We start from the raw sequence: 25,321 nt of genomic DNA, 5'->3' as shown, positions 1-25,321 counted from the left end.
AGCAGCCAGCCCACGGCAGGAGCTGGCTCAACATCCTTAAAGACCCTTCCAAACGAAGTCATTCTGTGAATCTGTGGTCCTCTCGCATGGGCCGCAGCCCGGAGGCCCGGCTAAACAGACGATTGATCTGACTTTCACTGCCGGCACTACGAAGAGGGATAATGCCTTTGTCAGGACGTGAGTTATTTGTTCAGCGGCAAAGTACACAGAAAGAGATTAACACGTTGAGCGGAGCGTGCCCCCCCGGGGACCGGGCAGGCCGCTGGGTCCTGGACCATCCCCGGGGCGAACGCTCGGCCCCGGGCTGGGACCTGCGTGGGGACCCCGTACGTGGGGCAGCCGGTGGTGGGGGTGGGAGCGACCGGGGCTGCGATGCCTCGCTGGCAACCGTGGAGCCCTGCCCCCCCAGGTGAAGAGCTCTTATATTTATAGCTTTCTAGACGAGTGAAAGACCCGGCCCAGAGCTCCCTCAGGCTTTCCGCCCCCCAGACTCCTCTTTTAATTTCCCTTTATTCCTTCCTTTTTTTTTTTTAATTTCCTTTTTTTTCTTTTTTTCCTTTTTTTCTTCACGATCTTTTTTTTTCTCCCCCTCTTTTTCTTCCCTTTTCTCCTTTTTTCCCCCATTTTTTCCTCCTTTTTCTATTTCTCTCTCACCTTTTTTTTTTCTCCCCTTCCCCCCCTTCTTTTCTTCTTTTCTTTTTTTTTTTCCCGTGTACTCATCTTTCCCTCCTCTAAGCTGCCCTCACCGGCAGCTCTTCCCTCCTTACCCTCATCCCAGAGGAGGAGGAAGAGGAGGAGAAGGAGGAGGGAAAAAACCCACGCAGACCCGCCACCCTGACCCCCCCTCCCCGCGCGGACGGGGCCGGCAGGCGGCTCTCGGTGCGGGCTCGGGTCCAGCGGGCGCGGGGAGCTGATGGCGGCCGGCGGCGGAGCATCTCTGTGCATGCCCCGCGCACCCAGCGCGGTGCCGCCGGGGCGCTGAGCGGAGCGAGCTCGTCAGGCAAAGGTGCTCCGAGGGGGGAGGAGGGCTGTACAGCGGGGGGAGAGAGCGGGGAGAGGCAGGGAGGTGCCCGGCTGCGCTCCCTCAGCCCGGCGGCGCGCATCCTCTCGGATGAAGGAGTAACGCACCCGCGTGTGGCTTTTTTTTTTTTTTTTTTTTCCCCTAAAGGGTGAGGGGTGTTGGCTATTTTTTTTCCTTCTTTTTTTTTTTTTTTTTTTTTTTTCTTTCCCTCCCGCTCTTTCTGCATCCAAACACATCGTCTCCTCCTCAGGAGCCGGATATCTCCGACCTTCAAATTATGGCTCTTCCCAAACCTCCCGACGCCACAACCGCCCCGAGGAGAAGCCCCGGGCTGCTGGAGATCGGAGCTCTGTGCTTGGACACGGACATCATCTTCGGCTTCACCAGCCACCTCCTGCGGCGCAAAGCCAAGGTAAGGGCACGTCGCCGGGCCCGGGGGGGGGGAGGGGGGAGGTGGGGAGCGACCGCAAACTTCCAGCGGGGTGAAGTTGGCGGCTCTGCGGGCTTTCAGCACCACGAACAGTGCGGGCGGCTCCGCGGAGCGGCGCGGAGAAGCGCGGGAGCATCGCCCCGGTCCATCCCGACAGCGTTCTCCGATGGAGCGTTCTGCGGGAGGCACTCGGGCACGCGAGACACCCGAAACTTTGTTACGGCTCCTGGCAACGGTGCACGAGTATCGCACGAGGTCCTATCCCTCCAGGGGACAGGCACCCGTTTATATTTTTTGGAGGAGGCGCGTTGGGGGGGGGGGGAGGACTCTTCAAACACGTGGTCGGGAAAGTTTGAAGAAGGTGTCTGATGAGAAGGGGTTGAGGATGCCTCTCGGGAAGGGGGGGGAGTAATGACTAGCTCCGTATATTTCGCCCCCCGACACCCCGTCCTGGGCGTCGCTCCCGCAGCTCGATGCTGTGCTCCGGTCCCAGCGCGCGTTGCCGGGGTCGGACCGGGAGTCGAGCTCGGCAGTGCAGTACCTCGCCGCGACCGCAAGGTGGCGCCATAGTCACAGCGACGGCGGAGCCGGGGACGGGCCGAGCCCCGCGCAGTCCCCGCGGTACGCGGGCAGCGCCGTGCCGCCGCCGTGGGGCAGCGGGACCGGGCTGCGAGGTGGGGGAGGGGGGGTTGGGAGGGGAGACAGCGGCGCCTGTCGCTCTCTCTGGGGGAGAAGAACTTTAAGAAAAGAAAAAAAAATAGTGCTAAATACACGAACTGGAGCGGCAGCCAAGTAGACAATTAGCTGCGAGCGTTAATTTCCCCATCTGTCGGGTCAACAGTCTCGTGTAGCAACATCGCGGCGCGCCCGCCGAGCCGGCCCGGGGAGGGGGGGAATCGCTAGAAAGGGGTGCAACCCCGGCACCTTGCAGAGACGGGACCGTCCCGGCCCCCCCGAGCCGCGTTTGCCCCGACGCCCGCGGGGTTTCCCGTCTCTCTCCCCCCACTCGTGTGGAACTCGAGGCCGTCAGTGCACAACGCCCCGACCACAGCGGTTTGGGACTGTCCCGTAGGGCCGCTATGAAAGCAGCACTCCCTCACCTTCCAAACCCAACCCCACCCCGCCCCGCTTACCCCACCCCGCCCGGCCCCTCCTCCCCTGTCCGGAGAGCACTTTTGCAGCTTTTTTTCCGACGTGCTCCTGTGCTCCGGCTCCTTCTCCGTGCCGCCGTGGGGAGCTCACTCCGCCTCCCTCTCCCGACCAAAACTTCGCTCCGTCCGCAGCATGGGAGGAAGCATCACCTAGCATCACCTCTCCCTCTGCCCGCCATGGGCTCCCCGCGCCGCAGAGCACCGCACCGCCCGCAGTAGCGGAGCGGGGCCGCGTCCCCATCCTCCAACATGAGCGCGGTGACCTGGAGGAGGGGACCGGGGCTCGAACCCCGGGCTGAGGGGGTGAGTTGTGGGAGCGCTGCTGCCCCAGCGTGGGGATTTTTTTGTTTGTTTGTTTGATAACTTTATTTATTTCATTTTGCCGTGCCTTTATTTATTTATTTAGTTAGTTATCCATTTCCCCCCTCCCCGCACCCCCCCAACTCCGGGGCGGGTGGCTGAGGTTGGGTGGGAGTGGTACCGAGCGAGCTTTCCGCGATGCTCGGAGCTGAAGCTTTCTTTGCTCTCTCCGCAGGTGGCGGAGGGGAGCGCGGGGCGGGAGCTCTCCCCTCGGAAAAAACCTCCGTCCGTCTCCTCCTCCGCCGTCCCCGAGGAGGAGCGCTGCGCCCGCCGTCCGCCGCCCGAAGGAGCGGGGGCCGCCGCCGTCGGGAGCGAAACGCGGCCGCTGGAGCGGGCGGCGGCCGCCGGGGGTTGGTGCCGGAGCTGCCAGGCGCAGCTGGCCGAGCTGAGGAGGCAGGCGGCCAGGTTGGCTGCAGGCGGCTGCCCGCCCAACGCCCCGCCGGTAAGTGGGAGCTCCGGGTGGGGAGAGAGGGGAGGGTGCGAGCCCGGCCCCGGGGCGTGCAGGTGTGTGTGTGCGTGTGCCCCGCGAATAGGGCAACCCCGACGCTTTGCGAAGCGGGAGGGTGCTGTGAAAGTTTTTGGGTTTTTTTTTTTTTTTAATTGAATTTGAGGTCGTTGGTGTATCGGAAAGTGAAAGAAATGCTGTCCGGGCACAGGGGAGCGCCGCAGTCCGGACTTCCCTCCCGCACCGCCCCGTTTGTGGGACCGCACTGAGGCTGCCGGGGGCTCAGCTCGGCTCCTCCTCCCGAGGGGGATGTGAAGCGCAGCTGACACCCCCTCCGCCCTTATGCCCCCCATACACATCCCCCCGTGGTGGCGGCCGGGAGGAAGCCGGAGCTTTGTGGGACTCACTGCGCGGTGCTGCTCGGGCTCCTGTGACCCTGGAGTCACTCAGGGTGCTTTCCCTCGAGTCTGTACCTCGCGGTGACTCTGCGTGAGCGGATGAAGTGCGTGAGCGCTCCAGATGTGCACCGTTCTTCTTTCTGTGTTTCTGTCTATCAGAGATATTTATCAGCGCTTCTGGTCTTCCTTTAAGTAACTGGGTGAAACAGAGAGCCTTTATAAGGTGATACTAGAGGAGAAACCTTCATGCTGAGCCTTGGGACCTGGGGAGACCCTTGAAGTTCAGTGATGGGGCAAAACGCTGTAGAAGACCCTGAGATTCTGTTTTGGGGCACCAAAAACCCGTGCTGGACTTTTGATACCATTTGGCAGGAAGGTATTGTTTTCTAAACAATGCTTATCTGTATGCCTGCAAGAAGGGGGGAGGTGTGGGGGGGGAGGGTCTGAAGAGGAAGCCAAACCCTATTGACCTTCGTTTTCATTCAAAGAGTTCCTGTATGATCTACAGCATTCCCATTGAATCTAAATATAGTTTTGTTTGCAAGTGCATTGTGGAGCAGTGTCAGCGAGGTTTGTGTTCTCAGGCCAGGCCCAAAACCTTTTGAAATCAACAAGAATCCTGACTGATTGGGTCAATATGAGCTTCTCTTCTGTGGTGTAAAGGTCTCAGATCCTATTGCAGTCAGGATCAGGATCGTCGGAGCTTTTGTTTTATGGATGGTTTAATTCCCATTGTGAGATGCGTGCGATTGGGCCGGAGCAGAGTGCACACAACCCAATTCCCATCACTGTGGTGGCACCCATCCCTGATAGGGTGAGCAGTGTGGGGAAGGAGCTGGCCAGGTGTGTGGGGAGCAAAGGGCTGTGTCTGTGTGGTCCTTTCCCTCTGGTCCTTCATAAGCACTCGATGATGGGTGAATGAATGAATGAATCCCCCTTTTCTGCAGCGTGCCTAGAGAGTAATAACTGAGTCATCATCACCGTGCTGGAACCTTGACAGGCTTAGTCACGGGTACCTGGGGGCTACTCGATGAGCAGCATACTGATACTTGGGGTCTTTGAAAACTTAAGTTTTCCAGCATGCATGAGACCTCCAGCTTTAACTGAAAGCTCAGAGGCCTTTCACCCAGGCAGTGTGCTGCTCCTGAGGTAGAAAGATGCAGCAAGCAACCCCACTCAATGCCTTCTGCCTAGCAAGTAGCAGGAGATACCCGGCAGAGGTTGGGGTGCTCAGCTGCAGTGGGAATCTGATGCAATAAGCTGGCAGGCTGAATGCACTGTAATGTTTGTGCCAGAAAGGCAGCTTGCGTTTTTTTTTTCTTTCCCCTTCTTTCTTTCTTGCTTAATTATATAACAAGACATCTGAAAACGCAGCTCCTCTCCCTGAGTTTTGTGCCTGTTCTGTAAAGGTCCAAAGGGTTTCTCCTAATGCACTGTCAGAGGAAGCAGCTCCTGGGTGGACGTGGGAGGCTGCTGCTGGGAGCACACTGCTCTCAGAGCACTGTCCTTTGCCATCGCAGTGAAGGGATCTTTCAGCACAGGTTGAGAAAGATTTCCACACCTGGTTTAAAGCCCTTTGGAAAGGTGGGTGGGAGCCCGGGAGATGAAAGAAGGGCCAGTTTCCTGCTGTTGATATCTGCACTGATGAAAGGGAGCAGTTGTATTCTTCTGCGTGGGGCAGCTGACAGGGGATTGAATTCACATTAGAATAAAAAACCAAGGCACTGTTTGCAGTCTGTGGGGATAACAGATCTAATTGCTCAGGAGGGCGGTGATTCATCGTTTGTGTGTTGCTGTCCTTTCAATTAGACTTATTTAAAATATATAAATAACGTAAAGTTTCGGTGCTCAGATGATGTGCATTGATTACAGAATGCTGTTCGTTGTTTGGGGCTTTTTCAAGTGCTCCAAATCTCTGTTGACAAACGATATAGAGATATACCTCTTTGCTTATGTTACAACTCCTTTGCAATTCCCCTAAATACCGGATTTATTGCACCCCACGCTGCTGATTCCTTTCTATTTGCTGCTGCTGTCTTTACAGTTTGCTGCCACAGTGAGGCTGCGAGCGGATCGGGATCAGCAAAGGATGGGGAGGGGTGAGGAAAGAAAAGCAAAGTTCAAGCTGAAATTACTGCAGATTGGCAGTTTAGTGTTGCAGCATCAGTTGTTGGGTCATGCACTGAACAAGTGGAGGAGAGAAAGGAGGGAAAAAAAAAAAATGTGCCTCGATTTATCCTTAATTAAAAGTTTTGCATGTGCCTTGCAGGCCGTGTCCCTGGGGAGCTGTATTGGGCTCCCGAGGCTCCGGGTGTGCCTGGAAGCTGCTGCTGTTGGCAGCCGTGGGAGGTGGGTTGGTGGTCGCTGCCTGGCTCCCGGCTGGCAAGGAGCCCTGTCACAAAGCTACCCCGACAATTACCGCTAATTGGCATCATTGTTGGCAGTTTCACAAGAGAGGCTGAGGGCTGAATGGAGCTGTGGATTAAATTAGTAATAATAATACTTAGCACCTAAAGTCTTCCCAGTACTTCACCAAGTGCTAATTAATTAATTTGCGCGGCGCCCCTGCTCAGTAAACCTCAACGAGCTGTCATGTCCAGAGAGGTGTGCGTGGGAACGAGGTGTGTCCCCCAGGGGAAGGGGACAGGCAGGGACTGTCTGGTGCGAGACATGCCCTGGTGCTGAGTAACAGCCATACATGCCAGTTCTACTGAAATAAGGTTTTGTTATCAGGGCTAAGAGGAGGTCACAAAAGGAAGTTTTCTTTGGGAGCAGTTAGGAGATGACTGTGACCCTCCCAGCCCAAGGATGACACTGTATCCCCTGCTCTTAGCCCATGCAGTTTGTGCTGTGCAGTGCGGGCAGTATGGGATGGGGAGACAGGAGCTCTGCATTATCATGAGTTCATCTGAGTTCTCACTGTTCTACTTTCCAGGAGCTGCTATTTTTCCCTGTTGGGATTCCTGATGCATTACCTTCACTGAATGCTAGACAGAGCACGCCACTGAAACGCTCCCGGAGTGTTCGGGAGATGAAGGAACAGTGTGTGCCCTTGGGATGAAGAGTACTTCTCCTGATACGTAAAGCCCTGTGTTCCCTGTAATCTCAGGCAACACAGTATGCCATGGCTGGATGCAGAGACATTTTACCAGTGCTGGTCATTAGGATGGCTCATGCCCTGGGCTGCTAATGAACCATGAATAGTTTGATTCTGGCTCACTGTGCCCTTGGCAGGCACTGTGTTCGTTGAATAATAAATAGAATCACTTGAGTTAGAAGAGACCCCTTAAAGGCCATCCAGTCCAACTCCCTTGCCATGAGCCAGAATACCTACATCTTGATTAGGTGCTCAGAGCCCCTTCCAGCCTGACCCTGGCTGTTTCCAGGAATGGGGCGTCTACCACCTCTTTGTGCGATGCGTGCCAGTGCCTCACCACCTTTATTGCAAAGAATTTCTTCCTTGCATCCAGTTGAAATCACTCCTTTTTTGGTTTTAAACCGTTTTCCCTTGTCCTATCACAGCAGACCCTGCTGAAGTCTATCCCCTTCTTTCTTACAGCCTCCTTTTAGATACTGAAACGCTTTCAGCTCTCCCCAGAGCATTCTTTTCTCCAGGCTGAACAGCCCCAGTTCTCAGCCTGTTCTTGGAGGGGAACGTTCCATCCCTTGGTGTTAGTGTTACTCAGGCTGAGCTGGAGAAACCTGCTCTCGAGGAAGAGGAGTCCAAGGAAGTTTCAGGCACACAGCCATGCTGCTGGGCTGCCTCCCGCCACACCTGCTGCTTCCCACATCCATGGGCTGTTGGTACATCTGTGTGATGTTGAAGGCATCATCCAAAAGGGAAACAAAGAAAAAAGTTTTGGAAACAGCACACATTTCCCTGTGGGTTTCTCATTAATGCTAAATAACCCTGTGTATTTCCACCAGCAGCAGAGCTCAGGAAGGATGGTTTGATTGGATGGGTGCACTGCTCACTTCCTTGGTTCTCTCTGTGCCTCTGCATTGATCCCAGGTGTTCCTTTGTGCTGCTGATGATTTGAAAAGAGAGTGCAGTGCTCTGTGCCATTTGGAGATGCACACCTGCTGGCACCAGCCACCTGTCTGCTGTAGAACCAGGCTGGTCCTGCATGGCTTCTCTCACACCAGGCTCTGGGAGTTGTGAGCACTTGCTCTGAGTATCTCACCTCAATTGCAGATCATTTAATGTTCCAAAGCCGTAGGGGAAGGCTGAAAGACCTGAGTCTTGGCCAGTCTCAGTGTTCTCTCTAATGAAAGGTCTGTTTTTCTTTCCATAGGAGGCCTTATGTAACCAGGTTGACGTGGATAAGGGATGCCAAGCAGCATAACTATCTTCTGCCTCTGTAGAGTAATTGAGTTTTCAGGGCTTCTTACATGCACTAAGTGCACCTTGAAATGTTCTGTATTTAACATTTCAAAAATACATAAGTGGAAAAGCCTCAGTTAATAAATATGAAACTACAGGGCATTTTTTGAGATGCACTTTTAATATTTAATTTTTCAAGAGGCGCTCTTGCAGGGACTTGGCTGCAGAGTGCTTCAGGCTACGAGCTTAGATGTAGATTGCAAGCACTGTGCAGTCTAATAACAGGGTTAGTGACAATACTGTGTCAGATGTGTTGACACCAACCATTCACTTGATTCAGTCTATGCAGCAGTCGCCACGCTATATGGTAGGCTGTGGAAACTAACTGTAATGGGTTTGCTTTAGACATTTAGGAGGATTTTCAAGCACGCCCTTTTAAAATACAGGTGAGTAGGATTTATCCAGTGGTCGGGATGCCTGAGGCCACAGGCCTTCTCTCTGGGGGATCTGCAGTGGGGGAGCAGGGGTTGTGCAATTAGCTGGAGGTGCTGCGGTCTCCAGCTAGCTGGGGGTAATTAGTATTGCTGTGGCTAATGCCTTCAGCACCCTGCCCCATTAGGGGAAAGGGAGGAAACGTATAAACCATTTCAAAATCCCAGGGGGTGGAAAAGAGCATCTGCTGCTAACATCTGAGGTTACTTTGAACCTGTTGAAATATGTAGTTACTGCTTTATTGTTTCTGCCAAGAGTTTCCACCTACAGTGATCCCAGCCTCTGGCTTGTTCGCAGGGAGGTTACAGGAGGCAGCAGTCATCCTCCTCTCCCATGGCCTGCAGCAGCTGATAGCGGCTGCTTCTCTGGGCCTGACAGTGCCAGGGAACGGCTGGAGCCACTGGGGGATTTGGCTTTCTCGACAGCAGAATCGTCTGCTAAGTGTATGTTGCTGCTTAGGTTTTCTGCTGCCTGAGTACCTCACAGCTGAGTCTCCCTCCCTAGAGGTGACGAAGAGCTGTCTGGATGTGGTCTGGGGCAACCTCCTCTAGGTGTCCCTCCTTGAACAGGGGTTGGACCAGATGGACCCAGAGGCTCCTTCCTTGCTCAACCATTCTGTCAGCTTGCACTCTGTAGGTCCGAATCCTGTTTCCTACTGTGAGGATGCTGATGTAGGGAAGAACCAGCTGGGATTTCAGCTGGCTGGTGAACTTCTTGTTATGAGAAATGACTGGAGGCTTTGCTTCACCCTGTGTAGAGGAGGAAAATCTATATGAAGTTGCATGTTTGTCCTGTGGAAGATTTTTCCATGATGATGCTATTACCTCTGTCAAAGTTGGATCACTTTCATGAACTACATCTATTTGGATATTATTCACACTGAGTGTGGCAGGCTGCTGTAAAATTGAGAGTATCATATTATTTTTTTTATGTATGTATGTATTTGCTTACTGGGAATCTATGAAATTTGATTTGTTCTGAATTTCTAGTATATCCATGAATGGAAAGCACCTTCAGGAAGGCACGAGTCCTGTCTCTATTACTGGATGTGCAATTGATCAGGAACAGGCTGGTTTCTTTTACAACTGTCTACTGCTTCTGGGTAGTGTTTCAAATGGGTACTTATGGGAGATAACTTGGGCCTTACTTTTTTTGGGAATCAAATCTCCTGCTGCTGCCTTTGCTGTCAGAGGAATTGTTCAGACACTGGATAGGGATTCAGGTTCTAAATTTAACCCCTAGACCCATTGCTCCCTTTGTGCATGAATTTGGACAAGCTGCTTAATATCCATGTGCTTAACCTCTCCTTTGCCCAGCAGAGATAAATTTCTTCCATCTTTTGTCCATTTCTGGTAACTGTGGTGAGAACTCTTGTCTGTTGGCTGGTATTGTACTGGGCATCATCACCTGCTGTTCTTAGTCACACATACTGCTCCTGTAATAATGTAACGAGGGAATACATAATGACACAGGAACCAGAGGGCTCTGTGAACTAAATTTTCAGGTTGGTTATCTCTACCAGGAGTTGAGGCAGGGGTCTTTGTAATGGTAAAAGCAGCAAACAAAGCCAAGGACTTCAGATAATCTGTGAAGATAGTAACCCACTCCTGAAAGTAGCTGGTTCTCCTGGAGAGAAGTGGTGAGGCTGTGGAAAGGGGCTGAAGGTGCTGCAGAGGACATCTGGGCAAAGGGGAGCCTGCTTAAGTAGCAGGTATCAGATCAGCTCCCAGAGCGTGGATTAAAGCAGTACCAATGGCATCTAAAGGAGCTTATCTGCAGGCTGTCCTATGATCCCTGTGATGAAACCAGAAAGCTGCCTTGAGGAAATGGGGTGTGTCCTTGCAGCAAGTCAGGAGCTCTTCATGGTTTCAGTCCCCCTTCTGATGTTGAAGTTCATGCCAAAGTGTGCTACTTATTAGTTTTTCATTTAAAATGTTTTGGTCTTAAATGGAGGAAAAAATACCAAACAACTTTGTACAGAAATCTACGAGCGAGGCTTCGGATGATTATCCCAAGCAGAGGGTGGGGGTAACATTGCTTTGCAGAAGCGATGTATTCTCTAGGATAAGTGAATGCAAGCTTCTGTTGCATAGTTCTTTGCACTGACCACTTTGCTTTGAAGCGGCGTGAACTTTGAGGGCGTAACTGGCAGATGTTCATTTTCATGCTGGAGAAAGAATGTTTAGCTGGTATAAATAAACCCACCTATTTTAGGCAGTGTAATGCCATTGTTGCAAGTTTGTTTCATCACTACCAGTCTGACTGTTGAATGCATCACTCAAAAAGTAGGGTGAATCAGCAGAATCTCAGCACGTGATCAGAGAAAAAAGGCTTAGGTGCACACAATTATCCTTCTTTCTGAGTCAGGCCTCAAAATCAGTCTTTGATCAGCATTCCTGGAATTTGACAGACTGCTCTCAGCTTCTGCTGGGGTTGGGCCAGCATTACCATATGTCAATACCTGTGTAGTACTGATTGAAATGCTGGGTGGCTGTGGGAAAATGATCAATGTTCATTTAGCTCTTAGCAAATCTTCCCCAGCTATTGCTGAGGGATTTTGCACTGCTGGATGAATAGGATGGGAAGTGTTCTGTACAGCTCTGAAATGTGATACTTCTGGCTAGGCTGGGCATTGACTGGCTTTCAGCACTAACAGCTATGGTGAAGTATTAGTCCTAGTTCTCACAGCATTCAGAAGATTATGTTTAAATGTGTTTCCTGTTTTACCACAACATGCAACTTGTTACAGCGTGGTTTGTGTTGCTGTCAGTGTGTGTAGATGGATCAGTGCTGATTACACTGCAAATGGGCAGTGTTTGGCTTTGTGCTTTAAGTCATTTGGGAAGTTAGAATTACTCAGTCTGCACTGTACTCTATTGCCTTGTGTTGTTCTTACCGTATTGTTTGTGGTAGCATGCATTTATTTCTTTTGGCATTGCTGCCATTTTCAGAGCACAGCAGTTTGCTACAGCTTGTGGGCAGTTTTATCAAATAAAAGTTCTTTTTTTTGTGGTTTACCTGCTGCTTTTTCAGTCTTGATTGCTTTCATATCTGAAATCTGGCCACCCTTGTTTAAATTCCTTTACTGCTTTCTGGTCACCTGTAGAGGGGCTGAGCTCTCCTGCTTGATGCAGTAAAAGCATTCAGCTCTTCCTGCATTGGATTCTTTTTGAGCACCTCTGGATGAAATATTCTGGTGTTACAACAGACCCTCTCTTTAACACCAAATTGTCTGGAGTGTGTCATGGAAAAAGCAACTGGTTGTATCTACTGCCCAGCTGCAGCCAGGCTACAGCAAACAATGGCACACATCCCAGGAGTAAAAGTGGCTAAGAGCCAAACCTTATAAATGTGCTTTGTCTGTGGACCCTTGGTAAATGCTAGCGTGGAAGTGGCTCCAGAAGCCAAGACTGCTGAGAGGACCGGGCAACCCAGCACCAGCCCAGGCTGGAAGCATCCCACGTGGCCTGTTTTGAGAAAGTAAATGATTTTCAGCTGCAATAAATAGTCAACAAAAGTTGGATGGATTTTGCTTGTGTTCAGCTGATAAAGCTTTACCAGTTATGCCAGAGCTCTCGGCATCCAAATAATTGAAACAGTGGTAGGGAGATAGTTGAGTAAGCTAATCTGTGACAGCCAGGGTGAGGGGGATGTTTATTTCCATGTGCAGAGTATTCTTAGAAAAAATATGAAGAGCACGTCAACCTCTTCCTATTCTGTGCTGTTAGAGCAGAAGAGTTGTGTTGGTGTTTTGGCCTGGATTCAGTAAAAGTGAATGGACTGAGGTATTATTTGAGAAGTGCTGGCTACGTTGCAATTAGGGATCAGTTTTGTGCTGAACACATGCATATGTGTGTTGTAGGGACCTAGCTTTGTGAGTCAGAGAGGAAACAAAGCTAGATCTCTAATGTAGACATCCTGTAACCCACAGGCGTATGTCCTGCTGGGAGCATTATGAGGAAGAGAGATGTTCCCATACCTGCTTGGCCTGGGCCATCTGGTCCTTAGGAGGCAGTCACCAGTGATGAAAATTTCCAAAATCTGTAAGAACCGTAGTAGGGATCCATATTGGCTTTTGAAGGAGGTGAAGCAAAAGTATGTTTGACACTGCCACTTCAGGACAACATCAGTGCTCCTTTCTCTGGTAGGTGTGCAGATGAGAGGGCTGGTTTGTCCCAGGTACTGCCTTTGGACGTTTCTTAGCCTTAATGGGAGCTATGGGCATTGCAGAACTTTTGTAAGCTGCCTTGAAAACTATGCTGTGGGTGAACATGGGCCAGGGTTTGGCCTGTAACTATTTTGCCTGTAGCTTGTAGTTAAAGTTTAACTCAGAATCCCTAATTAAAGTGTTCATGCATTAGCGTAGCTTGTGTAACTGAATGCAGAAGTGAGCCATTCTGCTATCTTCTGCTGAAGATTTTGTTGCAGAGAATAGAGAGGATATTTGATGTTCCTCCAGCAAGCTCTCACAGGGATAGTTTTTTGTAGATGACTGAGAGGCATGGAAACATTGTAAGATATTGTCCTTTTGTGGGTTTTGTAAAGAGGAGATACAGTTGAAGTAATTTATAATACTCAGAGTCTCAGCAGTCGGCTAAGAGGGCTTCTTTAAGCAATTACCTGTAAGAATAAAATAAAAAGCATTTATTATTGATAATTACATATTAAGAAATATTTCTTCTGATATTGTTAATTTTTTATTTGTAGGCTCCAGAGGAGTGTAGTGTAACCCAAATGTGGTTGGGGAAGAAAAATATGAGTTAATACATTAAGTTTACATATTTTTCTTTTGATGGATTTATGGTTTTTAATTACATCTTCATGTCTTACATTGGGATCCCTGAGGGCTCTTTCTGAATTTTATGCTTACACTCTTGTAACTATGAGATGCTCTAACCTGCCACCTTGTGAATTCTTACTGACCTCTGGTGAAGTTACTTTTTAATCCAGTTTAAATTCTGAGACTCCTACAAAGAGAAAAAAAATGTTTGTGTGATTTAGAGTTTCTCAGCCTGATGTGTTATAATTGTGAATCTCAGACTGTGAATGAGTTTCTCTCTTTTTTTTTTTTCTGCATGGAAGAATGGACTTTGTGCTTGGTATTTGCTGTTCGTGAGTAGCAGCACTGTGGCCCCAGCTTATGTACTTCTCAGCTCCCCTGGGGTAGTTTGGCAGGGAAAAGTAGTCATGTCTTTGCTAACAACCCTTTGGGGAGCCCGGGTTGGGTTTAAGGAAGAGCATTTTCAACAGCATGTAGTCTTGAATCTGGCAGTACATCTCTTTACTTCTTATGGTCTTCAGATAAATACAGCACTGGATTCTCATTTCACAACAGTTTGCACCATGGTTCGTTTATTGGAAATGGACTTGGAAGCCTTGGAAGCCAGGTGGAAAATGAAGCCTGTGTGGCTTCTGTTGGTTGGCTCTGTGTGGTTTCTGTTGCTTTACACAAGTGAAACAGTGTTGGATCAGAGTGTGTGTTTCAAATTTATTTCTCTATGTCCTTTTTAAACAGCACATCCTATTCATTTTTCCATTCAGTGGGAATATGATTACCTGTGTTGAGGAGTGGGGTGGAACAGTGCCAGGATCTGTTTGGTACAACTCAGATACAGCTTATCCAAATCTAACAGCCGTTTATCTAAGAGGCAAACAACTGAGACTGATAATATGCAGACCTTCCAAGAGATATTTGCCTTTGGACTGACATTGGGCATGAATATTCAGCCCAACCAGTGGCATTTGAAAACAGTTGAAATAAGAGGGTAGCGGTCTTGCCTTTGGGAAGGCAGTTAAAGGACACCTGAAGAACAGAGTTTATGCTGCACCAGCAGTATGGTATCTGAACCTCTTTTCTCAAGTTTGTACTGTGTATCCTTATTATTCTGGTCATGACCTCTTCTAAGTGCATGTAGCCCAAGAGCAAAACAGATCTGATTTGTACCATAAGAATTTAGTTGGATTGCAGCATCCTACTGCCAAGTCTCTTGATGACACTGAAGACGTGTTATATGCAGGGCTGGCGTTTCTGACCCACCCCAGCTTCTTCACTGAACTTTTCATTACTGTGATAGGACTTGACACTTGTAGGATTGGGTGCATTGCAAAGTAGACAGGCAAAGAACTGCAATGCAGAATAGAGGCTTGACCCTGGGAAGAGAACACAAATGAGAATAGAAAAGCATTGTTGTCTGAGATGATACTTCGGAAGATGGTTACTTTTCTGTATTTTATTTTTTGTCATTTTCATTTCAGTTCCTCTTGTTAGTCCAAGTTAGATCCGATTTTCTTTCTTCTTGCCACTGGAACAACAGCCCTGTTTGCCAGAGTTGGGCATCTGCTCTCCATTCTAAGGGCTGTGGTCCTGCCTCCTATGGAAGCAGTGAGAAGTCTGGTACAGAAGGTTGTCTCATTAAGCATACAGAAGCAACTTATGCACATCTAAAGGAGTGAGCTGAAAATGTCACTGATTATTCAACAACAACAAAAGTAGATCTGCTGAGAGAAAAACCTGCCTCTTTCTATGCTTTGACAAGATCCTTTAAGTCTGTGTAAGAGCAAAGAGTTAAGGTAATCCTGATTTTTACAGAAGAGTTGCCCAGGAGTCTTGTAGCTCAGCTGAATACAATGCAGGAGTGTCATCGCTGTGAGATTAGAATAAGCTTCATTATCTTCAAAGAGTGTTTACTTAATGGTTTGGAAGCTCTGTTTGTAGGTAGAGGCAGGAAATATCTCCAGGCAGACAGGAGCTGATAGCATTAAAGTGAGCAGTGGTGTTTCTCCTGCATCCTTGCATCACATGGGCTTCTCCCAGCCTGCTTGGCTGCCTGTGCTCTCATGAGCACCGTTGGTATGGAGGTCTTCATGAGATTGCCAAGGTAGTTTTGGATGCTGCAGTATCTTTGCAGCTTTTGGATTACTTCTTTCTGCATCCTAGCATCTCTTGCCCTTTACAGGGCCACATACAATTGGTCATTCTTCAACCACTGGCTTGTTTTTATCTATCTATTTATTTATTTATTTTTGTTTGCCTGTAACGTTATTCCAAATTTCTGTTAATTTTTAAGGGAGATGTGCTTGCAGGGTACCTTCTGAAATCATATCCCTGAGTGCTCACAGGACATTTGTCTGGGGAACGATGGGTGGTGCAGAAGGGAGCTGGGTGTGCTGCTTCTCAGTGTGGGGCTATTGGTAGCACATCCTGTGTCACGATGGATGTGGGATGTGTCACAGTCTGCTGGGAGCTGCGTTCTGTCAGGGGAAAAAAATGATGTTGATAAACATTCCTTTTCAAAACCCTAATGTGATAATGAGCTGAGGAATCAATTTCTGTGAATATTTGGGCAGTATTACTTGTCTTTTTCTTATAAATGTACATTCAGAAGTTTTCTTTAAAATATTGGTCAGAGATATTTTAAAATCTCAGAACTTTGACTCAGCTGTCACCTGTAGTCATATGGAAGACAGTACGTGGTTGGTTTGGGTTTATGGAGGCCACTTGTGAAGGACTTGGATCGTTTCTGTCTTTCCATCTTCCGAGCTCCTTCTGATGGCAGTGAAGTTGCTTCTAATCTCCAGTACAAAGGAAAATTTGATGTGCAGACTGTTCCGTAAAGGCTGCATTAAAGTTAATTTGGAACCCACTGGGATACGTAAACATGTCCCACATGCAAATGTTTAGCTCTTCCATTTTTCTCATGAGAACTTTACTGTAAAACTGGTCTTTAAAGCAAATTTGTGCCTCCTTGGCTTTATTTTGAAGACAAAGCAGAGATGCAGTGTTCTAGGCAGATATATTTTTGTTCCCAGCTGTTTTGAATGTTCATTTCATGTTAAGTCTTTGTTCAAACCAGTCCTATGTCATTAATGACTCTGGAGTAAGTAGCTATGCAGAGCTGGAGGAAATCCTGTTTTATATGTTCCTATTCTAGGAGAGCCTCAGAAAGACTAACAATAATGCTGCTTGGTGAGGTAATGGGTAAACATAGTAAGAAATAAAAACGTGCTTACTCCTTGCTGAGGCAGAAAAATAGCTTATAAAGCATAATGTTGTCTTTGATATGTGTAGATAATCTGACCTGCTGCAGTCTGTGGATTAAGACATGAGCTGCAGCCACCGAAACAGCTTCTTAGGAAGAACCTGTCCCTCTGGTTGTAAAGAAGTTGTCAGCAAATGCAAATGAGAATTAAAAAGAAGTGGGAACCCAGTCATAACCCAGTGAAGTTGCTTTAAAGGTTTGCCTTCGGCGGTCAGTTGGTTTCTGTGGGAGGTGGAGGACTATACTGTGCTGCTGAGCAATGTGTCTTCGCGTGAGTCCAATGTGGGCCTCCAGTTCCCGTGATGGGTGGGTGATGCACAGCCAGGCTCCAGTGATGCTCAGGTTTGTAACTCTTCATGTTGCTTTCAAGAAGCTGTGGGAAAGGGGAAATGAAGGCATCCCTCAGCTTTTGCTTCCTTTTGCTGATTGAGGTTTAGTAGGAGAGATGTTTTTGTTTCCATGAAGCATTTTCGTAGGAGGGCAAATTTCACAGGTTTTCAAGGAAGGCAAAGCTGGATGTAAAGCTTTTGATCCTGGTCAGTATGTAGAAAAACAGGGTGAGATTCAGTAGCACTTTTGGGAAACTTATTTTTAAAATCTTTTATTCTGAAAAGAAAACAAAATTGTGTATTTTTATTTTTTTTATTTTTCTCGAGCCAGAATCTGTAGCATCATGAGTACAGTGAAATATCCTGCCTCTAGCCAACTGACACTGTCTGTGCTATGGACTTCCCTAGGGGCTAGGGCAAGTCAACTAGCATTACAGTTTTAGATGCACTTACCCATTTAGCATATGCATTTTTCTCAGTATACAATTATGGGCTGGTGCGTTGCTGCGTGTATACCAGCTCTCTCCAGCTGGTGCTCCTCATATATGCACCATTTTTTATGTGCATTACTCTGCTGCATATGCTTCAGCTGTATCACTGATCTCTCTGCACCTTTACATTTTTTGAATGAGGCAGCAGTGATTGCCTTTTCTTTAAGTAGGCAGAGTTGTACTTGTGGCATATTTTAAGGCCACTTGGAAGATATAAGCTTTTTTAAATGCTTCTGATTCATCACACTTTGCTTTATTTGATTTCTTAAATATTAGCCACTGTGAACAGTCCTTAGCATTTGCCCCTTTTATTTGGGGTTCATTAGCTGAAGAGAAGGCAGCTGGTGTGCTGAAAGCATTGCTCCTGTAAGAATTTGGTGTGCAATTTGTTTATCTGGGAAAAAGTTCATTTTTAATTACCCTTGGCTTCTGCTTTTTAGTTTTTCCCCCCCAAAACTGCCACCTTGCTCTGTTGGTTTAATGGTGATAATGCTGCAACATGTTAACCTGTGCAGTGCCTTCCAGGCAGTGAGAGATACCTGAGGAATGAGAGTAAGCCTTTGTGTGTGAGCGGAATAGCTCTTGGCTGACTTAGGCTTATGGTGTTGGACACAGTCCTGACTGTTTGCTTGTAAAAGCATCTGATCCAGAAGTGTGTGCGTGATCCTTCTGGGCCATGTGATTTCCTACCCCTTTAATGGGTGCATAGGCTACCTTCAGTGCTTTCTGTTGTCCTGTGCATTCAGAAAAGATATCTTACTATAGGAAACCTTGTCCCAGGTGGAGGGAGCTCCTCTCTGATGGTGAGAGGGAGCTGGGACACCTACATCATCTGTTGAGGAGCAAGCAGTTACTAATTCTGTATGGGAATGGTGGTTCTGGGTAGAGAGCATTGAGGGTAACAGAATGAAGGAGTGAATATGCATTGGGCATCACAAGCTTGTAACCACCTAGAAGAGAAAGCATGTAGGAGAGACTGCTTTGTAATGTGTGCTGGAAGCTCCTCCCTTCCCCATACCCGATTAAATGCATTTCTAGCTTCAAGATGTAGGAGGGAGGGAAGCTATCCATGAACAGCTGCTTTCCAGAAACACTTGAGATCAGAGTCTGAGTGTGTATCACCTCTAGTGTATCTTGCTTGTTTCAGGTTATGTTATGATGGCAGTCCTGATCATTATCTCCTATTAATTTTCTAGAGCATGATGTATGTGGATACACCTACTGCACTCAGATTTCACTGCAAGATTAGAAACATGTTTAGGAAATTAGTAATGAGAGAAAAACGCATAATTAAAAATGATATCAGTTTGGAAGCTCATCCATCTTCAGCCAGCTTGCTGGAACAGAAAGGAGTCTTACACAATACTTAGTGGTGGGAAAGCACTTTTGGCTTTCTGCATTTTAAACAGGAAGGAACTATTTAAATGACAGACTTACAATGGTAATCAGGGCATTTACTTGGGAACATTGCATCGCGTACTGTAGCTGTGTGATGCTGAGGGAACTCAGGTTGTATGAAGTTCAGAAGGATCTCATCTTATTTGTTTTCTCTTAATGATGTCTACAGGCAATCACTTTGTCTTATTTGAACCCTTTATAAAATGGCAGAGTCCTCGGAAAATGAAATATAGAATTCTTATTTTGTGACAGCTGGATTTACATATGCTGAATGTTGTCTATAATGTTATGATGTTGCACAGTTAGCAATTTATTGTTTCCTGAGATACGCTTTTATGTGAAATGTTTTGAATTCAGATTCTGCTACAGAATTTTAGCTCTTCATCCCCAATGACCATTATAAATTTGCCATATGCCTAAAAATGTACTCTGCACAACTGTGATTGTTCAGACTGTGAATTTCCACTCATTTTATGATGGGATCCTTAGTTCAGAATAAAATTGCTCTTCTTCAGCATTTGGAAAAACACCATTTATTTATGTTTGGTTCATTACAAAATATGATATCTTTTAAACATTGCAAGCAGCATGCTTGCTTTATTTGAGTTCTTTATGCCATTTTTCATGAGCAGTTAACAGTAACGTTGTCATTTTTGTCATTTTATATCTGTAAACTCGGTTATCTTTCTCTTTGGTCCAACTTACTAATACTAAAACTGAAGCAGATGTCACAGCAATAACCAGGTGTACATTGTAATATTTTGCAAAGTTTTAAATGCTGCAGGGATGTTTCCTAGTCAAGTTTCCTCATTAATGGATCTGTTTATTAACTGGTTCTGTCTGCTGTGTCTTACTTTGCCTTTGGTATTTTTGCACTGAATCTGGCTATTTTCTCTAGCAGCAGCCTCAAAATCAAAATAACCTTGTTGAGGGACATGCTGCTTCACTGTTTGAAGTGAAACTGCTGACTGGCTTGTCATGTAGAGCTCTGTGTAACTTGTGATTTTGGTAAACTCATTAAACATTTTAGAATTGCAAGTTTGACACAAGGGAGCTAGATCCAGCTGGGCCTCCAAATGCGACTAGTGTGTAAATATTTATCTTCATTGCCTCTGTAAGCACTCTGGTGCAAAGCCAAGCATGGAGGCTGGTGACAGACAAGATAGCTCTGCCTTCAGCTCCAGAGTCAAAGCGGAGCGTTTTGGGTGTCTGTTGATGGTGGCTGTTGGGTTTCGAGCTGTTAGAGACAATGGCTGCTGTTAGTCTCAGGGAAGGAAGACAAGCAACTCTCAGCAGTGCTTGCAGTGAGGAGCTGTTAGGTTGATGACCAGAGGGACCTCATGGAGCTGGAGGTCAGCAGCTGTGATGGAGAGAGGTGGCAGCTCCCCAGTAATCCCTGTGATGTTCATCTGTGGAGGACCAGCCTTCCTGGAGAGACACTGGGGCAGTGCAGAATCTTTTAGCAACCTCTGTGGGGGCTGTGATGTGGTGTATGGAATGAGGAGGTGTGGATGTGTTTTAAGGATGTCTCCAGCTGCTCTGTTCTGACTGCCCAGAAGCGTCTGCATGGCAGGAGGAGGAGACCCTTGGTTCTTTTCCCTGTGCAGCACTGCAGATTTGAACCCAAGCCAGGTCCTGGAGCTAGGACTGGGTCTTTTATGAGCACTATTATGTATTGATGGAATAAAGAGAGAGAAAATATTTTCCCAGGAATTAAATAATTGCTTCCTTGATGAAAGGACCCAACATCTGGCTCTTGTGCTTCATGTATTTTGTCATGTAGATGTAACTGTTTGCTTTGTTTCTGGCAATAATGTTAACTTATTAATGTATGAAGCTGTTTCCAGGTCAGTGGAAAACTGCATATAAATCTTGATTACATGTAGTTGATTGTCTTTAACTCTTTATAAGATATAATTAGAGTCCAGTAATCATATTGTGGTGCTGTTGCCGTGATTACACTGGTAGTTACTGTGCAGTGCAATTCTGGTTTTATAGACTGGAGCTAATGTTAGCTTGATTAAAATTAAGGATAAATATCAGCCTGTGTTGTTGGCCAGCTAATTTTCTCACCTTTCTGAGGGCTGATTTCATTGCCTCCTGCAGTTCTGAGATGTGTCCGCCTGCTCCTGAGTGAATTCAGGTTAAAACATAGGGATTTTTGATACATGGTGCTTCACACTGAAGTGGAGCCACTTTCAATAACGGTGTCCAATATGGGAGGGAAGAAGTGGATTGCAGCAGGGTCTTCAAGGACAGTGACTTGGCAAAGTGCTAGTGCCTAAAATGTTTTGATCCTATTGTAATGAATAACTGCTAGTTCCTGTTGTTGTTTCTGTTTTGATTGAAAGCCCAACTGGTGTATGGTGGTGATAGGATGTTAGGGCAGGGAAAGGAAGTAGCTGTCAAAAGTGCACCTCCCTTAGGAAAGCAAGAATGTGGAGGTACGGTACAGTTGGGGTTTAAATAGCACTTATTTTTCCTTGATTTTTCATAGCGCACTGACTGTATGCAGTTTTCCACATGCTGGGTAATGGGAAGTTGGTCCCAGAGGAAGTTACTTTATTTACAAAGTTTGAGATTATAAAATCAATCACTGTTGGGTCACTAATTGGTGTGTAAGATAGGAATTTCCTATACAGTATGATAAGTTCATTGGCTTTTTGGCAGGGTGTGCACAGTGAGCTGTTAGCCGACGATACTCTTTCCTGGTTCTGTTGTTAACTCAGGAAAAGCATCAGGTCATTTGTGGCTACGCCCAGATTGCCGGTTTGTTTCAGAGGAGTAAGGAGGAGGGGGAAGTTTGATGTCATGTAGAATCTGCATGTGTCTTATGAAGTTTGTTTTCATCTATCTGTGGCATAATAGCGAAGCTTGGCAGCCAGATAGTAATTGTGAAGATTGATTGCTCTCAGTGTTAAGCATCTCACATCTCCGAGTTTATGTCAACACAAGCCTTCTTCCAGCAGCAGCATCTGGCTTGTTGGCAAGATCTGTGGACAGTTGTTCTGATTGCTCTGGAGATGCCTCTGGTTGTCGTGTGGATGCTGTCTTGGCTGTCCTGCGTTGTTATTCTAGCTGTCCCAGTTTCATTTTATTTATTTTTTGGCTTACCTCTGATTCTGATGAATTGCTCCTGAGATTGCGTTCTTGAACAAATCTTGCCTAACATCCTCGTGCAGGGGACTTCCACGCAATGCTGATGTTAATTTTCAGTGAGTGTTTGCTGATTGAAACTGGAGTGGTAACATTCCAATCCGTGACTTCTGCACTGGCTTTGCCTGTGAATCACAGCATCAGCCTTGTGAAGTAAAACACACATTTTTGAGCATATCCTGCGTAATGGATTGCTCTGAGACTGTAGCTGCAGGAGTAAATCAAAGTTTACCAAGTACACAGCCCGTGTTCAGGATGGTGCTGTCTCACAAGCTGGTAGTCCTGGAGTCAACCACTCAGATTTCTCAAGTTGATCATATGGAATAAAGTTTCTGGCCTCACTGATATAAGCTAGCACAAGAGCAAAGAACAGTGTGTGTCAGCTCAGGATTAACATCACCTGAAATACTCCTGCTGTCTGCTTGATTGTATGTTTTTATTCATAGCACTTGAAAAATACGATTCTTTCAGAAGCATCATGGCTTTGAAAGACCTGTGGGTGGAAGTAAAAAGTGAATGTTTCTTAAAATCCGAAAGTTCCTATTTTCATTAAACAGGCCTGTCAGGGTCATTGCCTCTCCTAGCTGAAATTAGCAGGGCTGTGATGTGCAGGAGTCCAGACAAGATGGTTATCTTCACTGGCCTCAAGCTCTAAGGATCTGTAGAAGTGCTTTGGGGCTGTCCACAATTAGAGCTGTTTGACTATAGCTGTCAGATTTTATAAGGATGTTAGCAAGGCATGATTAAACATAATTTTCTAGTTTTAAATGTGTATTTACATCTGTAATAATAATAATAAATCACCCTGGGTAGCATGCATGGTGTTTTTCCAGTGATTTACAGCAAATTTGATACACTACGCAACACTATCTATCGCCACAAAGCTTAATTTTCAAATGAAGGGGATCTTTGGACTTTTAACTCTTCTCACAGCAACTGCAAGCATACATTTCATGGTCACTTTGTGATAAATGGAGAAGTGGATTGGCGAAAGAGTCTCCAGTGTTGATTTGAAGTTAGAAATAGGAATGCATGAACTTGGAGGGAAATACCGACTTTATATTCAGTATGAATGTTGCTGTGACTTTTTGTAGGGCCCAGGTCTCTCTCTGGGGCTGTAATTTCTCTTAAAAGAAACCTATCTTCCTCTGTACTTGGCCTTTTCCAGCAGGTGATGTGAAAGCTTGTCTTTCAAGGTCTCAGAACACAAATTAAACTAAAATCATTCTCTTATGTATTACTAACAATTGAATGGAAGTATAAATGTATCCTGTGATGTTACACATTGTCTACGCTTGTGGAATTTCTATAGAAGTGACATTAGATACCATAAATGTTTAAGAGCCCTGTAAGTGTGACTGGTAGGGTGAGTTAGAGCCTTTCATCTATTAGTTGGTGGTTTTAATAGGATCTGGCTTGAAGGGTGTTGAAAGTTGTTGCCAGGTGTCCGATTGCTTCTGTGTCTCAGGAGATAAAGATTTTTTTGTTGGTAGTGGGTTTTGGTTTTTTTTTGTTTCTCTGAGGAGCTTGAAAGAGTTAATGAAGGTATTTTAGCTAGCCATCTGTGGGAATGTCTGAATCTATGTGTGTTATAGGCAGATACAAGCTCGCCCTGCTCACATATTTACTATGTTCACATCCTGAGTTGTAGCATATCTTATAAGCCATACCAGCGTTGTTTTCAAGATGTCCTGAGCACAGCTGTGACTTTTTGTCTGCCTGTGGACTTGGCTGTGTTGATATATGTTTGCAGTAGAGAGACCTTATTAGGCAGAGGGAGTTAGTCCTCTTTGATTACACAAGCTCTTTGGATGGAGAGAGGTTGTAAAATGCACAGGTTTTTCAGGACCACTGTGGGGCTTCTCACCCTTGCTGCTGTAAGGATTACGGGTGGGCATTAATCACGTACACTTTTCCTGCTCACATCATTTCCTGGGCTGACAGATGAGAGCAATTGAAAAAAGTCAATTTCGGACTTGTCATTTAGGTTGCCTAGAAAATGTACAGTGCCTTTCAGTGATCCTGTTAGGTGTAATAAGGTATAAGGCTAGATACATGCTTTCTTGTTCACAATACAGTATAGTCATTGTAAGTCTTGTATTAGAAAATAAGTTGTTTTGTGGACAAGGATTATCCGATAATGTTCAGGTAAGAGCTATTGGAGAGCAGTACCATCAACGAAATGAGCAACAACAGAATCTTACTATTACCTGTTTTGCTGTATTTCTTTTACAGTGTCTTGGTATGACACTGCTACAGGCTCATGGTCCAAAATGTTGCAGTGCTAGATGCAGAATTTTTCACCTAAAGAAACTGTTGAAATAGGAGAACCATGTAAGTAAAGTATAGCTGTAGAACACACTAGTTAAGCAGCTAATTCTGTGCATTAACATCTTAATTGAAACAAAGCAAGAACTGTGGTCCTTGGGTCTCTCCAATTCTTGATGTGAGAGACACCAGGGTGCTGCTTTTCAACAGAACTGATGGAAAGTTTTGTGAACTTACTTGCTGAAGTTCCTTGCTAAAAGGTGTATAAAATAAATGTGAAGCACCACCTACCTCCCCAGTCTATTAACCTTGCAGAAGCTCTTTTACACGTGCCAACAAATCAGCAAAGGAACTACAGCGGACTCTTTGCAGCAGTGTGTGGTCTGCTTGAGGCTGAGGAGTTAGAAGTACACTTATTAATCCTCTATTCGTCTCTGCTTGGAAGTTTCTTTTACTTTGTTAAGTCAAAACCAGAAGAAAAAGGCAAAATTCTAACTTACTGTAAAGTTGCTTTAACTCAGTTGTAAACTCAATTTTTTTTTTCAGTCAACAAGTCAGTTTTTGGCAAAACAAACTGAAGCATTTTAATGGAGAATAAGTGTAATCCACTTTATTTCTGGAGACAGACTGCATGGTGTGTTAACTGTGCACCGTGTGCAGTAATTTGTAGCTTTCAGGAGGAATACAGATTGGCAGCCCTTCCATTCTGAGAGCTAAATCGTTTCTGTATAGTCCTCAAGTATTCATTTACCAAACAAATAATTGATAAAATGAGCAAGTGAAAGAAACACTTAAGAGGGTGTGATCCAATGCCAAGCACTGGTTTTCATAGTTGATTTTAAATCTACATTATACTAATGATGTTCATTTGGAAGATGTGTCCACTCCCTAACTTCTGCTGCTCAGCGTGCTTTTAATTGGATTCAGATGGTTGGACTGAAACAGTTGTAGGGTTCATACACAGATGTCCTGAGTGCTCCAAGCTTTTTTGCTCTCTTCAATTTTTTAAAGCCAATGTT

At 46.3% G+C, this 25,321-nt stretch overlaps 1 protein-coding gene across 1 annotated transcript in view; it reads left to right on the top strand.

Moving 5' to 3' along the window:
• The first annotated feature begins 2,836 nt into the window (after nt 1–2,836).
• KIF26A (kinesin family member 26A) overlaps nt 2,837–25,321 on the top strand; it is a 94,784-nt gene continuing 72,299 nt past the window's right edge. Inside the window, exons 1-2 of the mRNA XM_065749518.1 lie at nt 2,837–2,905; nt 3,138–3,404. Coding sequence (XP_065605590.1) covers nt 2,852–2,905; nt 3,138–3,404 — 321 coding nt within the window. The 5' untranslated portion in view covers nt 2,837–2,851. The remainder of the gene's footprint in view (nt 2,906–3,137; nt 3,405–25,321) is intronic.

The sequence above is a fragment of the Cyrtonyx montezumae genome, unplaced genomic scaffold, assembly GCF_038088225.1.
Source record: "Cyrtonyx montezumae isolate F1298 unplaced genomic scaffold, pur_monq_1.0 scaffold_10, whole genome shotgun sequence".
Lineage (NCBI taxonomy): Eukaryota > Metazoa > Chordata > Aves > Galliformes > Odontophoridae > Cyrtonyx > Cyrtonyx montezumae.
Note: the sequence above shows the minus strand (reverse complement) of the source record. Positions and strands in the feature narration are given on the sequence as shown.